The 16065-nt window shown below is 53.8% G+C and overlaps 1 protein-coding gene across 1 annotated transcript; it reads right to left on the minus strand.

Annotated features, from left to right (window-relative positions):
• Positions 1-3364: 3364 nt before the first annotated feature.
• Positions 3365-15157, minus strand: LOC311511761 (osteoclast-associated immunoglobulin-like receptor). The gene is made up of 4 exons (XM_084612614.1): positions 15009-15157; positions 14829-14864; positions 13462-13752; positions 3365-5015 (listed from the first exon to the last, which is right to left on the minus strand). The coding sequence occupies exons 1-4, from the start codon at positions 15034-15036 to the stop codon at positions 4885-4887; spliced, it is 486 nt and encodes a 161-aa protein (XP_084468740.1). The 5' UTR covers positions 15037-15157; the 3' UTR covers positions 3365-4884.
• Positions 15158-16065: the final 908 nt, after the last annotated feature.

A 16065-nucleotide genomic window follows, 5' to 3' on the forward strand; every position in this document is an offset into this window, starting at 1 on the left:
TCAGGGGGCGTTATTCCCTCTGGGAGTGGAGGCCCTGGGGCTCCAGACCGAGTGGACTCCCTGCGGGGACCCACGGCAGAGACAGGCGTGCTAAGGTCGGAGAGGTGCAGTTCCAGGAGGCAGAGGGGCCTAACCCCCGAGAGAGAGTGGACCCCCGAGAAGGGCTGTTGCACTAAAGAGGGTTCCCCCCAGGGACCGCACAGCCAAGAGTGGGCACCCCCTGGGAGTCCATGACAGGCCTCAATACCCCTGCTGCACTAGGGGGTGCTATGCTGCAGGGGAAGGGGCTCAGTGGAGGGGCAGTCTCCTCTGGCCGTCACTGCTGGCCCTGATACCCCAGTGCACTGCTTGGGGGCGCTGTGCTGCAGGGAGTGGGGGCAGAGGTCACTAGGGGGCTCTCCCCTGGCCGTCAGTGCCAGCCCCAGTGCTAAGAAAAGTCCTGCAGAGAGAAATCCTACAAAACCCTGTGCAACAATTACAGCCGTGGCCATCTTCACATCCTCCCCGGTGTTCTCGGCTCCGATAGGCCTCTCAGTAGACAAGCGTCGCTAGCGGGATGGTTCCTGCTGGGGTTTCCCTTGGGTCTTCCCTCTTTGATATTGTAACTCTGACTACACCTAACACATAAGAACGGCCACACTGGGTCAGATCAAAGGGCCATCTAGCCCAGTATCCTGTCTGCTGACATTGGCCAGTGCCAGGTGCCCCAGAGGGAATGAACAGAACAGGGAACCATCAAGTGATCCATCCTCTGTTGTCCTCCCAGCAAACAGAGGCTCGGGACACCATCCCTGCCTATCCTGGCTAATAGCCATTGATGGACGTAACCTCCATGAACTTATCTAGTTCTTTTTTGAACCCTGTTATAATCTTGGCTTTCACAACATCCTCTAGCAAGGAGTTCCACAGGCTGACTGTGCGTTGGGTGAAGAAATACTTCCTCTTGTTTGTTTTAAACCTGCTGACTATTAATTTCATTGGTTCTTGTTTCATGAGGAGTAAACAACACTTCCTTCTTTACTTCTTCCACACCAGTCATGATTTTATAGACCCCGACCTGATCCCCCGTTAGTTGTCTCTTTTCCAAGCTGAAAAGTTTTAATTTCTTCTCATACAGAAGCCATTCCAGACCCCTATCTTTTTTGAGATGGGGCGACCACATCTGCACGCAGTATTCAAGTTGTGGGCGTACCATGGATTTATAGAGAGGCAATATTATCATCTATCCCTTTCTTAATGATGTCCAACCTTCTGCTGGCTTTTTTGACTGTCGCTGCACACTGAGTGGAAGTTTTCAGAGAACTCTCCACACTGACTCCCAGATCTCTCTCTTGCCTGGTAACAGCTAATTGAGGCCCCATCGTTGTATATGTAGAGCTGGGATGATGCTTTCCAACATGCATCACTTTACATTGATCAACACTGAATTTCATCTGCCAGTTTGTTGCCCAGTCACCCACTTTCGGGAGATCCCTTTGTAGCTTGGCAGTCTGCCTGCGACTTAACTAACTTGAGTAGTTTTGTATCATCTGCAAATTTTGCCACCTCACCGTTTATGCATGAAGGTGTGTCACAGACTCACAGGCCCCTGCAAGCTCTTTCGGCTCTGTAGGATCCCGGGAGGAACTCCCCTCCATCTGACAGCCCTTCTCGGGGTCCACTCTCTCTTGGGGGCTAAGCCCTGGGTTCCATCGTCTCCTGGAACTGCACCTCTCAGAGCCTCCAGCCCGCCTGGCTCTCACCATGAGCCTCCCACAGGGACTCTCAGCCGGCGTAAAACAGGAGGGTTGATTGAATGTCTGGATACAGCCCAGGCAGTTGTCAGGGGCTCGGGCCTGGCCAGTCTCAGCACCGTTCAGCTGGTCTCTCCCAGTCCAGGTGGGTCTGTCCCAGTCCAGGTGCAGCCAGACCCCTCTTTGTCCCCAGTACAGAAGTGACTTCCTTCCAGCTGACCCCCCTATATCACCTTCCCCACAGCCCCACCTCCACCCTTTGTCTTCCTTCTGGGAAAACAGATAGCTCGGGCCCTCTCTCTTCTGTCCTTTGTCCTCCCACTGGCCAGAACTGGCCGGCTCCCAACACAGGCTGGGCCACCAGGTCACCGGTTGCTAATTTCTATCATATCCAGGCCATTGTCCGGGGTCCAGGCTGCTAGGCGAGGTCACACCCGGCCCTCTGCACCAGCAAACCCCCTCTCCCACCACCTCATTACACATGCCGCACACAGGGGAAACTGAGGCACGCACAGTACTCATGCACAACACTAAGAAAATCCCCCGCTTCGTCACAAGGTGTCAACCCGCTTTTCCTTAGCTGCACTTCCACACCCTGTGATTATTGGTCTGCCTGATTTTTCTTAGGTTGTTTGTAGTTCCTTTTTGTCTCACACGCAGCTACGCATGGCAGGTACCCTGCAGGACAGCCATTTTCCCATAACCTCACCTGTTGGCACATCTTATGCAGTAACCTTTGGTCTTAGCGGTTATTGCTAGGTCATGCAATCATCTTAAGCCTCTGGCCTAGTCTGGCGAAGCTAAAATCGTACAGGTCTCAGCCTGTAGGCCTTGCTATTAACCGTGCTTTACTAATACCTAATACACACTCCTCACGCCTACTTATCTATCCTATACTGCGCTAATCCTGCAACTCTAGTCTAAGGAGCATCCGTTGATTGTATAGGAAATGCACATCCATTGGCCGTACCATCACATAATACACTGAGAAACGGAGGATAAAATGAAGGCTCCACACATAATCGGGGTGTAGTGAGCAGAGCGTCCTCCCTCTAGACTTGAGAGCGAGGGACCACTATGTTCCCCCCTGGTGGGTGGAGCCAAATGTGCCCCGCCCCCTTCCCGGAAGTACCGGGGTGGGGCAGGAAGTATAAAGGGAGGGCCCTGCAGGGGAAGGAGGCAGATGTCTCCAGCCTGCTGCTGAATGCAGAGCTGACTCTGTGCTGTGCCCTTCCCCCGGGGGAAACAAACCCTGGAGATGTGGTGCCAGGATTGTCGTCTGCAGTGTACCCCACGGAGACAAAGGACCCCTGGACTGTGGAACCCGCCCCCCACCCACCCAAGCTGTGGTAGGAAGTAGCCCAGGGACACCAGACTTTAGTCTGGTTTTGTCGCCGGAGCACAGACTGGTGTGTTTGGGTAGGATCCCCACTGACCGAGTTGTGGCACTTCATATTCTCCATCGGGATATGCTTTTGATACGAATATGGCATCACTAAGTTGTATTTTATGCAAGATGGGTCATGTAAGATATCATTGGAAAGATTATGATTTACTGAATGTGATTATCCTGTTTGTATGCATGGATCATTTCAGTATCAGTCAATATTCCTAACTTTAATGTACCAATTACAAAAATGTTTACACCTGAGGAACGCCCACACACAAAACGCCATGAGTCTGGCTGGTTGGTCAATGATCCGTTAGGGGGAACAATAGGATTTTGAAGATGCTAATCTCCCACCTTCCTGAGACGTTTCCTGGGATGCTCCAAACCACCTTTGACTCATGGCTGCTTTGACATGGCAGGGTCATGTGATCATGTCACCTGGTACTGGACTCCATCTTGGACTGATAGCAGTTTTCCACTTGTAGGAGGTGGGGATCAAACTGGGAAACAAAGGATTCCTGCCTTATGTAAATCCTATTTAAGGCTGGGGAGTGAGATAATCAGGGTTGGTTCTTCACTGAATCCCTGCCCAAGCTGACTGCTGAAAACACCTAAAACTGATCTGGGGAAGAAAGGACTGAACCCAGGCTAAAAGGTGTCTGGCCTGTGAAAGGAATACCTGGAGCTTCAAGTTTGTCTTCAAGAAACTCTGCAACCTGCTTAAAACAACATTGAGGGTGAGAAATTACTGCTTGTAGCCAGTTTCTATTGTGTATTAAACTATAGTTTGCATGTTTGTTTTATTTGCTCAGTAATCTGCCTTTGATCTCTTTGCTATCCCTTATAATACTTAAAATCTATCCTTTCTAGTTAATAAACTTGTTTTGTTGTCTCAAAACCCAGTTTGCGGAACTCATTACTGGGGGGTGGGGGGACAAAGCTATGCATATCTTCCTCCACATTGAGGGAGGAGGCAAATTTCAATTAGCTTATGCAGTACAGTTCTCTGTGCAGCGCAAGACAAAACAATTTTGGGTTTGCACCCTGAGAGGGTGTGCACCTGAGTGCAGGTCAATTCCTTAGCTGAAAGCTTTCCCATGCAGGGCTGGTTTCAGTGTCTGTGTCTTTCCGCAGCTGGTGTGTCCCTACCTGTGTGTGTGTGTGTGCTGGAGAAGGCTTGAGGGCCTGGCTCTGCAGGACAGGGTGAGGAAGCCCAGGCTGGTGGAACGGGTGGGCTCTGTGGTACCCCAGTACATCAGGTGGCATCCCCGGAGTGGTGCGGAGGGAGACTTTGAACGGGGGAACACGCACGCCATGACCTGGCCGCAGGGCTGAGGCAGCAGAAGCTGCTGGAGCAAGAGAGAGAGAGAGGCGGAGGGACGGCAGGCAGCCACAGGAAGGGGCGTCGAGCCGTTCCCCAGAACTGCCAGCAGGAGGCGCCAGCCGCGTGGCGCGTGGAGCACCCCGTCACCGAACTGTTCCAAAGCCGACAGAGGTGCTGCACGTAGGGAAGAAAAACCAAGCGCAGCAGGGCAGGGTGGGGGCGAACGGGCCTGGCAGCAGCTCGGCGGAGACGGATCGGGGAGTTGGGGTGGATCACGCCCTCAGCATGAGGCAGCCATGCGATGCCGTTGCAAAACCAAAAGCAAAGGCAGCTTTAGGCTGCATTAAGAGAGGGGCAGCGTGCGAGTCCCGGGCGGTGAGAGTCCCGCTCTGCTGGGCCCTGGGCAGGCCGGGAGTGCTGCGTCCAGCTCCGGTCACCTAGGGCGCCCCCCTCGGGCGGCTGTAATAGGCCTCGGCCAGGATCAGCCCCAGGACGAGCAGGACCGCGGCGCTCAGCGCCAGGTGGGTGATGTTGGCCTGGGTGAAATCCGGGCGCCCCGGGGGGCCTGCTGTGGGGGGAAGGGAAGAGTCACTCGGCAGCTCGGACCAGGAGATCAGCAGCTCGCGCTGCCCCGGGAGTGGAGCCGCCAACCCACCCGTCCGGCAGGTCTGGCTCTGGGGCCTCAGCTCACTCTCCCCACCCTCACTCACTCGCTCATTTTTAGGGGGTTGGGGTGCGGGAGGGGGTGAAGGCTCCGGCAGGGGGGCGGGCTCTGGGTGGAGCCAGCGATGAGGGGTGGGGCCGAGGGGTTGGGCGTGTGGCAGGGGGCTCTGGGCTGGGGCAGGGGGTTGGGACTCAGACGGCGGTGCGGGGTGTGGGCTCTGGGTGGGAGTTTAGGTGAGGGGGGGGCTCAGGGCTGGGGCAGGGGATCGGGGCATAGGAGGGGGTTCGGGGTGCAGGCCTCGGGTGGCGCTTACCTCAAGCGTCTCCCGGGAAGTGACCAGCCCGTCTGGGAGCTGGAGGGGCAGCCAGGGGGTTCTGCACGCTGCCCCTGCCCACAGGTGCTGCCCCTTGTAGCTCCCATTGGCTGCGCTTCCTGGCCAATGGGAGCTGCGGAGACGGCGCTTGGGGCGGGGCCAGGGTGCAGAGCTCCTGTGGCCACCCTGCGCCTCGGAGCCGGAGGGAGATGCCGGCTGCTTCCCGAGAGCCGCGCAGAGCCACAGCAGCCAGGGACCCTGCCAGCCCCGCGGTGCCGCCAACCGGACTTTTAACTGTCCTGCCAGGGTCCCTTTGCAACCGGGTGTTCGGGTCAAAAACTGGACACCTGACAACCCTAGCCCCAGGACCTGCCTGGGCACCCAGCTTGTCCCAACCCCAAAGCCAGGACTCCCAGATCCTGTCCTCTCTTGGGATCCCCCAGTCAGTTCCAGGCAGCAACCTATAGGACAGGAGGTGCCGGAGGAGTCGGGAGTCTGGTGGGGAGGGAGGGGCAGGGGCTTCCGTCACTTGCCCCATCCTGCCCACCCAGCCTCAACCCCCGGGGGCAGCTCCTTGGGCCTCATGAGCCTTCCAGGGCTGGTTTGATGGTGATTCCCCCCCGGCCCCGGTACCTGGCCCCAAGCAGCCTGGGTGGGTGGGAGCCAGGGCCACTCCAGGCTGGGTTGGGTCAGTTCCCCCTGAGGGAATCGAACCAGTGTCTGTCGGGGTGGGGGGAGGGGCTGAAACAGTGACAGTGATTGCCCCCCCCCCTTCCTCCACAACTCAGCTTCAATCCTCACTGTCATTCATGGGGGGGGGGGGCAGTGCCGGCTCAGAAGCCCCTGGCCCCCGACTCCTCCTTGTGTCCCTCCTGGTGTTTAATTCAATATCTTCATAAATGATCTGGAGAATGGTGTGGATTGCACTCTCAGCAAATTTGCGGATGATACTAAACTGGGAGGAGTGGTAGATACGCTGGAGGGGAGGGATAGGATACAGAAGGACCTAGACCAATTGGAAGATTGGGCCAAAAGGAATCTGATGAGGTTCAATAAGGATAAGTGCAGGGTCCTGCACTTAGGACGGAAGAACCCAATGCACCGCTACAGACTAGGGACCGAATGGCTAGGCAGCAGTTCTGCGGAAAAGGACCTAGGGGTGACAGTGGACGAGAAGCTGGATATGAGTCAGCAGTGTGCCCTTGTTGCCAAGAAGGCCAATGGCATTTTGGGATGTATAAGTAGGGGCATAGCGAGCAGATCGAGGGACGTGATCGTTCCCCTCTATTCGACATTGGTGAGGCCTCATCTGGAGTACTGTGTCCAGTTTTGGGCCCCACACTTCAAGAAGGATGTGGATAAATTGGAGAGAGTCCAGCGAAGGGCAACAAAAATGATTAGGGGACTGGAACACATGACTTATGAGGAGAGGCTGAGGGAGCTGGGATTGTTTAGCCTGCAGAAGAGAAGAATGAGGGGGGATTTGATAGCTGCTTTCAACTACCTGAAAGGGGGTTCCAAAGAGGATGGCTCTAGACTGTTCTCAATGGTAGCAGATGACAGAACGAGGAGTAATGGAATTCTGAGGGGAGACTGGGTGAGGAAAGTGGTCAGTGGAAGCATGTGACTAAAAGAACTAGGCAGAGGAAAAGACGGGCTAGTGAAGGAGAAATAGAGCTTCAGAATAGGTTTGCAGAGTTGGAAAATGAAGAAGGGGCTCAGCAGGTAGTCACTGAAGGTGACAGGGCAAGGAAGAAGAGAAGAGCGGTTAGTCCTATAGGAAAAGGGGAAGAGTTAATGGAGATTACACCAAATATGAGCCCCAGGAGGATACAGGATGGGTTAAAAAGGATTACAAGGGAGAATGGGAATGGAAAGAACTTGCAGCCAGAGGGAACAGGGGATAGACTGGAGAATAGCACCGTCACTAGGAAAAGGCAGGTCTATGTGATTGGGGACTCTTTACTGAGAAGAATAGATAGGCCTGTAACCAGAGCTGATCCAGAAAATAGGAGGGTGTGCTGTCTTCCAGGTGCTAAGATACGGGATGTAGACCTGAGGTTGAAAAGGATTCTAAAGGGAGCGGGAAAGAATCCCCTAATTATCCTTCATGTGGGAACAAATGATACGGCTAGATTCTCGCTGGAAAGTATTAAGGGAGACTATGCTAGGCTGGGGAGGACGCTTAAGGAAATTGAGGCTCAGGTGATCTTTAGTGGGATTCTGCCTGTTCCTAGAGAAGGGCAACAAAGGTGTGACAAGATTATGACTATCAATAGATGGCTTAGGCAGTGGTGCTATAAGGAGGGCTTTGGGATGTATGGTCATTGGGAGGCATTCATGGATAGAGGACAGTTCTCTCGGGATGGACTTCATCTGAGTAGGGAAGGAAATAGACTTCTAGGATGGAGGCTGGCACAACTGATTAAGAGAGCTTTAAACTAGGAATTTGGGGGAGATGGTTGGGAGATGTCCAGGTAATCTCCACGCCAGAATTTAGCATAGAGTGGAAAGAAAATGAAGTAAGAGTGGATACAGCTGTAGGTAGGAGGAAGGGCAGTGTAGATACAAGTCTAATAGGTTATACTGGTAGTAAAATAACCGTGCCTAATAGGGTACAGAATGTGAGTGAGGCCAAACAGCAAAAATTAAGATGTTTGTACACTAATGCAAGGAGCCTAGGTAACAAAATGGAGGAACTAGAGTTACTGGTGCAGGAAGTGAAACCAGATATTATAGGTATAACAGAGACCTGGTGGAATAGTAGTCATGACTGGGCTACAGGTATTGAAGGGTATGTGCTGTTTAGGAAAGACCGAAATAAAGGTAAAGGTGGTGGAGTAGCACTGTATATCAATGAGGAGATAGAATGTAAAGAAATAAGAAGCGATGAAATGGATATGACTGAGTCTGTCTGGGCAACAATTAAATTGGGGAAGAAAACTATTAGAGCCTCCCCTGGGATAGTGCTTGGGGTGTGCTATAGACCGCCGGGATCTAATTTGGATATGGATAGAGCCCTTTTTAATGTTTTTAATAAAGTAAATACTAATGGAAACTGTGTGATCATGGGAGACTTTAACTTCCCAGATATAGACTGGAGGACGAGTGCTAGTAATAATAATAGGGCTCAGATTTTCCTAGATGCGATAGCTGATGGATTCCTTCAGCAAGTAGTTGCTGAACCGACTAGAGGGGATGCCATTTTAGATTTGGTCTTGGTGAGTAATGAGGACCTCATAGAGGAAATGGTTGTAGGGGATAATCTTGGCTCAAGTGATCATGAGCTAATTCAGTTCAAACTGAATGGAAGGATTAACAAAAATAAATCTGCAACTAGGGGTTTTGATTTCAAAAGGGCTGACTTTCAAAAATTAAGGAAATTAGTTAGGGAAGTGGATTGGACTGAAGAATTTATGGGTTTAAAGGTAGAGGAGGCCTGGGATTATTTTAAATTAAAGCTGCAGAAGCTATCGGAAGCCTGCATCCCAAGAAAGGGGAAAAAATTCATAGGCAGGAGTTGTAGACCAAGCTGGATGAGCAAGCATCTTAGAGAGGTAATTAAGAAAAAGCAGAAAGCATATAGGGAGTGGAAGAAGGGAGGGATCAGTAAGGAAAGCTACCTTATTGAGGTCAGAATATGTAGGGATAAAGTGAGACAGGCTAAAAGTCAAGTAGAGTTGGACCTTGCAAAGGGAATTAAAACCAATAGTAAAAGGTTCTATAGTCATATAAATAGGAAGAAAACAAAGAAAGAAGAAGTGGGACCGCTAAAAACTGAGGATGGAGTGGAGGTCAAGGATAATCTAGGCATGGCCCAATATCTAAACAAATACTTTGCCTCAGTCTTTAATAAGACTAAAGAGGATCTTAGGGATAATGGTAGCATGATAAATGGGAATGAGGATATGGAGGTAGACATCACCATATCTGAGGTAGAAGCGAAACTCGAACAGCTTAATGGGACTAAATCGGGGGGCCCAGATAATCTTCATCCAAGAATATTAAAAGAATTGGCACAAGAAATTGCAAGCCCATTAGCAAGAGTTTTTAATGAATCTGTAAACTCAGGGGTTGTACCGTATGATTGGAGAATTGCTAACATAGTTCCTATTTTTAAGAAAGGGAAAAAAAGTGATCCAAGTAATTATAGGCCTGTTAGTTTGACATCTGTAGTATGCAAGGTCTTGGAAAAAATTTTGAAGGAGAAGGTAGTTAAGGACATTGAAGTCAATGGTAAATGGGACAAAATACAACATGGTTTTACAAAAGGTAGATCGTGCCAAACCAACCTGATCTCCTTCTTTGAGAGAGTAACAGATTTTTTAGATAAAGGAAACGCAGTGGATCTAATTTACTTAGATTTTAGTAAGGCGTTTGATACTGTGCCACATGGGGAATTATTAGTTAAATTGGATAAGATGGGCATCAATAGGAAAATTGAAAGGTGGATAGGGAATTGGTTAAAGGGGAGACTACAACGGGTCCTACTGAAAGGTGAACTGTCAAGTTGGAGGGAGGTTACCAGTGGAGTTCCTCAAGGATCAGTTTTGGGACCAATCTTATTTAATCTTTTTATTACTGACCTGGGCACAAAAAGTGGGAGTGTGCTAATAAAGTTTGCAGATGATACAAAGCTGGGAGGTATTGCTAATTTAGAGAAGGACAGGGATACTCTACAGGAGGATCTGGATGACCTTGTAAACTGGAGTAATAGGAATAGGATGAAATTTAATAGTGAGAAGTGTAAGGTCATGCATTTAGGGATTAATAACAAGAATTTTAGTTATAAGCTAGGGACGCATCAACTAGAAGTAACGGAGGAGGAAAAGGACCTTGGAGTATTGGTTGATCATAGGATGACTATGAGCTGCCAATGTGATATGGCTGTGAAAAAAGCTAATGTCGTCTTGGGATGCATCAGGAGAGGTATTTCCAGTAGGGATAAGGAGGTTTTAGTACCGTTATATAAGGCACTGGTGAGACCTCACCTGGAATACTGTGTGCAGTTCTGGTCTCCCATGTTTAAGAAGGATGAATTCAAACTGGAACAGGTACAGAGAAGGGCTACTAGGATGATCCGAGGAATGGAAAACTTGTCTTATGAAAGGAGACTCAGGGAGCTTGGCTTGTTTAGCCTAACTAAAAGAAGGCTGAGGGGAGATATGATTGCTCTCTATAAATATATCAGAGGGATAAATACCAGAGAGGGAGAGGAATTATTTAAACTCAGTACCAATGTGGACACAAGAACAAATGGATATAAACTGGCCACTAGGAAATTTAGATTAGAAATTAGAGGAAGGTTTCTAACCATCAGAGGAGTGAAGTTTTGGAATAGCCTTCCGAGGGAAGTAGTGGGGGCAAAAGATCTATCTTGCTTTAAGATTAAACTCGATAAGTTTATGGAGGAGATGGTATGATGGGATAACATGGTTTTGGTAATTAAATATTCATGGTAAATAGGCCCAATGGCCTGTGATGGGTTTTTAGATGGGGTAAGATCCAAGTTACCCGGGAAAGAATTTTCTGTAGTATCTGGCTGATGAATCTTGCCCATATGCTCAGGGTTTAGCTGATCGCCATATTTGGGGTCGGGAAGGAATTTTCCTCCAGGGCAGATTGGAAGGCCCTGGAGGTTTTTCGCCTTCCTCTGTAGCATGGGGCACGGGTCACTTGCTGGAGGATTCTCTGCTCCTTGAGGTCTTCAAACTACAATTTGAGGACTTCAATAGCACAGATATAGGTGTGAGGTCTTTTTTAGGAGTGGTGGGTGAAATTCTGTGGCCTGCATTGTGCAGGAGGTCAGACTAGATGATCATAATGGTCCCTTCTGGCCTAAATATCTATGAATCTATGAATCTATGAATGGTCTCAAGTTGCAGTGGGGGAGGTTTAGATTGGATATTAGGAAAAACTTTTTCACTAAGAGGGTGGTGAAACACTGGAATGAGTTACCTAGGGAGGTGGTAGAATCTCCTTCCTTAGAGGTTTTTAAGGTCAGGCTTGACAAAGCTCTGGCTGGGATGATTTAACTGGGAATTGGTCCTGCTTTGAGCAGGGGGTTGGACTAGATGACCTCCTGAGGTCCCTTCCAACCCTGATATTCTATGATTCTATGATTCCCCAGAGTGGGGACAGCCATCTGGGGCCCAGGATCCCCCCTCAGCCTCAAATCTCCAGGGGCTGCTGCTCCCCCTGGCCAGGGAACCCCCCAGTGATCCCCGGCCGGGGGTCCCCTCTGCTGGGCTCAGGGCAGAGCCTGGCTCTGAGAGCCCCTTCAGTGCCAAGCTGCTGAGGGTCCGGCTGGGGGTGGGGCTGGGAGCGGGGACGCCGGGCTGGTCTCTGGCGCCCGGCACCGCAGGGCCCGGGGTTGCCGGTGTCGTTTTCAGCAGAAAAGTCTGGCTGAAAAGGGAACCTGGCAGCGACGCTGACCGGACCCGAAGTCTGATTCCTGCAGTGACCGGCCTGTGCCACCGGGACAGGGGGCGGGAAGAGCAGCGGCTGCTGGAGCCTGGAGGAGCAGTGGAGCCACTGAGCAGGGGCCCTGCCCCACGCCCTGCCCCCCTCACTCCACTCCCCTCCCCCCCACCCCTGGAGAGCGGCTCCCCCTCCCCCGCCCTGCCCCCCTCCCCCCACTCCCCCCACCCCCACCCCTGGAGAGTGGCTCCCCCTCTTCTGCCCTGCCCCCCTCACCCCCACTCCCCTCCCCCCCACCCCTGGAGAGCGGCTCCCCCTCTTCTGCCCTGCCCCCCTCACCCCACTCCCCTCCCCCCCACCCCTGGAGAGCGGCTCCCCCTCCCCTGCCCTGCCCCCCTCCCCCCACTCCCCTCCTCCCCACCCCTGGAGAATGTCTCCCCCTCCCCCACCCTGCCCCCCTCACCCCACTCCCCTCCCCCCCACCCCTGGAGAGCGGCTCCCCCTCTTCTGCCCTGCCCCCCTCACACCACTCCCCTCACCCCCACCCCTGGAGAGTGGCTCCCCCTCCCCTGCCCTTCCCCACTCACCCCACTTCCCTCATCCCCACCCCTGGAGAGTGGCTCCCCCTCTTCTGCCCTGCCCCCCTCACCCCACTCCCCTCCCCCCCACCCCTGGAGAGCGGCTCCCCCTCTTCTGCCCTGCCCCCCTCACACCACTCCCCTCACCCCCACCCCTGGAGAGTGGCTCCCCCTCCCCCGCCCTGCCCCACTCACCCCCACCTCTGGTGCACGGCTCACCTGGCAGGAGGAGGGCGGTGGAGAGAGCAGCGTCAAAGGGGGGGAAGAGGGGCAGGGGGCTGAGCCCCACACAGGAAGACAGTCACCCTCCCAGCCCCCCAGGAGGCAGGGAGGGGTCTTTATCCCCATACTACTGGGGGGGAAACTGAGGCACAGACAGATTCACTTTTCTTAGTGAGCTCCCAGGGGCAGGGACCGTCTCTTCACTCTGTGTTTATGCAGCGCCGGGCACAAAGGGGCCTTGATCATGGCTGGGGCCCTACATGCTCCCCCAACACAAGGGATCCAGCGCTATTGAGGCCAGTGTTTGCAGAGGTCTCCACTAACTGGGGGTATCTCAGTTTGTGGGCGCTCGGCCTCAGATCCCCCAAGATTGAGCCCCCCCCACAAGGAAGGACACTTTTGGAAACTGCGATGTGCTCCCATCACACAGCGTCTGTGGCCGCGCCAGGAGCTGGGCCAGATCTCCTGGGTCCCAGCCCAGCACTGTGTCCACCAAGCCACCACTTCCCCTGCAGCCCCTGCCTCATTCAGCTCCGGCCGGGGCACTGCCTGGGGCGGGGCCTGGAGAACAGAGGGGAGGGGATCACGGGATTAAATAGCGACTCACGGCTCCTACCCACAAGGGGCAGCGTTAAAGTCGCCTCCCTGCCCCGAGTCTCCAGGGGCTGCTGCTCCTCCCTGACTGGGGAACCCCCCAGTGACTCCGTCCCCGCTCCCCGGCCGGGCGTCCCCTCTGCGGGGTCAGGGCTCACGGAGACCCCCTGGGGCCTGGCTGGGTGTGGGGCTGGGAGCTGAGCTGCCAGGCTGGGCCCCTCACCTGCTACAATGATCTGCACGGGGTTGCTGGGCTCCGAGAAGGCAGCTGGTCCTGTTCTGTGGCTATAACGACAGGTGTAGCTGCCCCCGTGTTCCCGTCTGGCGTTGGGGATGGGAAATTCAGCCCCATAACTAGCAGAGTCTGTGTACGTCAGATGGTTCCCGTCTCCATCCTTGTAGAGGAGGAACCTCATGCCCAGGCGCTGATGCCAACACCGGATGGTGACGTTTCCCCCCATGGGGATCACCCCACCGGGGCTGATGGAGATGGAGGGTTTGGGGTAGGACCCCTCTGGATTCACAAACAAACAGGCAGTAAGTGGGGGTGACACAAACCGCGTCCGTCTGGTGCAATCCTCTGCCCGTCTGTCGCTCCAGCCTTTCACCCCAGCCCCGCCTGTCCCTGGGTGCAGGCCTGGCCCCGGGACTCACAGCCGGGGAGAGACACAGCAGGGGGAAAGGAGATTTCCAGTCTCTGATTCCTTTAGTTCTCCAGGGTCAATTCAGCCCGGCCCCCGCTGCAGTCAAGGGTCACTCCAGATTGAGCCCGGGGGGCTGAGATCAGAATCCAGCCCTGCCCCCATTGCAGTCAGGCAGTGAATTGGGATCTACCCTGCGAGGTGTGACGGGGTAGGGAGTAGAGAATATTAACCTGGTAATGTTGCGTGGGAGTTTTACTAGTTGACTGTCTGCATTGATACTAGATGATGGTGGGATATCAGGGTGTGACTTCACTGCGGGATGATACTTGACGGCCAGCTCCCAACCTGAGCCCAGGAGCGGGTTGGGGCCAGGTGACACCTTCTGCCCGGGAAACTGGACCAAGGCTTGAGGAGGGGTCGGGGTGTGTGGCTGTGGGAGGCGGCTGGAGGGAGTTTCAGTTTGGAGCCGGCTGAGGGGGGAGGCCCAGAACCCGGGTCTGGGCTCCCCACCCCCGAAGAAGGACCCCACTGAGGGGTCCTGTTTTGTGTATATTCAAGCTCTGTTTTAGACCGTGTTCCTGTCGTGTAATAAGCCTTCTGTTTTACTGGCTGGCTGACAGTCACAGTGAACCGCAGGAAGTGCGGGGTGCAGGGCTCTGACTCCCCCACACTCCGCGACATGGGGTTCCTGGTCTAAATATGGGTCAGTTGAGGAAGCTGCTCCCAGAACAGGCACCCCAAGAAAACTTGTTAACAAAATCCCCCAGTTGTTCCAACAGGTTCCCATCCCTGTGATGAGTAGGGCGAGGTCTCAGTCCCCACCTCTGGAGAACACATGTCTGACAGGATCATCCCTTTGGGGGACTGGTGCCCCTCACCCTCACCCACATCCCTCGTCCCTAATGTGGAAATTCCCCCAGCTTCCCCATTCCCCACAGATACTCACGTCCCAACGCCCCGCTCCGCCCAGCCAGCCAGCAGCCTGGAGAGGAGACAGCTTGTTAGAAACCAGATCCCAGAGCAACTGGACCCTGGTCTCAGATCTGCCCCTCCGCCCCCCATGGGCACACTCCCTGGTCTCAGATCCCCACCGTGGCCACACGCCCTGGCTGTTGCCGATACTCACCAAGGAGGACGGTGAGAGCAGACACCATGATGGGGCAGTGGGGGGCCCCTCAGTGCTGCCACCAACGCCCCAGTGCCCAGCTCCACCCAGCCTGAGGCCCGAGTGCGAGCGGAATGAGGAACAGCACCAGGGGCTGCAGCCCCAGGAACCCCGTGATGTGTTCAGCCCCTTTCTTCCCCATCAGATTGTTTCTCTGAACTCTCCTCCTCAAATCTACCACGGTCAGAGCAAAGCCAGCTCCCTGCCACGCCCAGCAAACCACATCCCCTCCTGCAGCTGCCTGGCCCCGCCCCGCCCCGCCATGATCTCCCAGCCCCACATGGGAGCTGCCCAGTCCGGGGACCAGCTGGAAGCGGGGCAATCTCAGGAGGCATCAAGAGGTGCCCATGTTGCCCTGACCTTTTCCAACAGGCCCATCTAGCCTTCCTGGAGCAGCAGCTCAGAGCAGAGGAAGGCTTCCCCCATACACACACAGTGCCCCCCTCCCATGAAGCAGGGCAGAGATTCCTTCCTGACCCACCCTGGAGCATGAGGGTGGATGGGGCCTGGCCAAACTCCTTCTCAGGTTGTGTCGCTGCAGAATCTATTCTTCGCCCAGTGACGTGGCACAGAGATGGGACGGGTGGCTGGGAGGGGTTGTGGTTTCCGGTCCCCGTGAGTGGGGGAGGAAGGAATAAATATAGATCCTGAGTTCTTAAAGGAACAGCCGATAAATCCGTGAAAGGGGAAGTCTGCCCAGAGCCGGCGCTCGCGTCCTGTTTCTGGTACTGCCAGTGAAACTCTGAATCATAGAATATCAGGGTTGGAAGGGACCTCAGGAGGTCATCTAGTCCAACCCCCTGCTCAAAGCAGGACCAATCCCCAACTAAATCATCCCAGCCAGGGCTTTGTCAAGCCTGACCATAAAAACTTCCAAGGAAGGAGATTCCACCACCTCCCTAGGTAACGCATTCCAGTGCTTCACTACCCTCCTAGTGAAAAAGTTTTTCTAATATCCAACCTAAACATCCTCCACTGCAACTTGAGACCATTGCTCCTTGTTCTGTCATCAGCTACC

The sequence above is a fragment of the Lepidochelys olivacea genome (assembly GCF_965140295.1).
Source record: "Lepidochelys olivacea isolate rLepOli2 genome assembly, chromosome: 23".
NCBI lineage: Eukaryota > Metazoa > Chordata > Testudines > Cheloniidae > Lepidochelys > Lepidochelys olivacea.

Bases quoted from the DNA above. Each gene is read 5' to 3' on its own strand.
- LOC311511761 (XM_084612614.1), bottom strand. From the start codon at position 15,036: ATGGTGTCTGCTCTCACCGTCCTCCTTG. The intron at 14,865-15,008 runs GTGAGTATCGGC...TCTCCTCTCCAG, and splicing joins TGCTCTCACCGTCCTCCTTG to GCTGCTGGCTGGCTGGGCGG. The intron at 5,016-13,461 runs GTGAGGGGCCCA...TTCCCCCCACAG, and splicing joins CGTGCAGATCATTGTAGCAG to CAGGCCCCCCGGGGCGCCCG.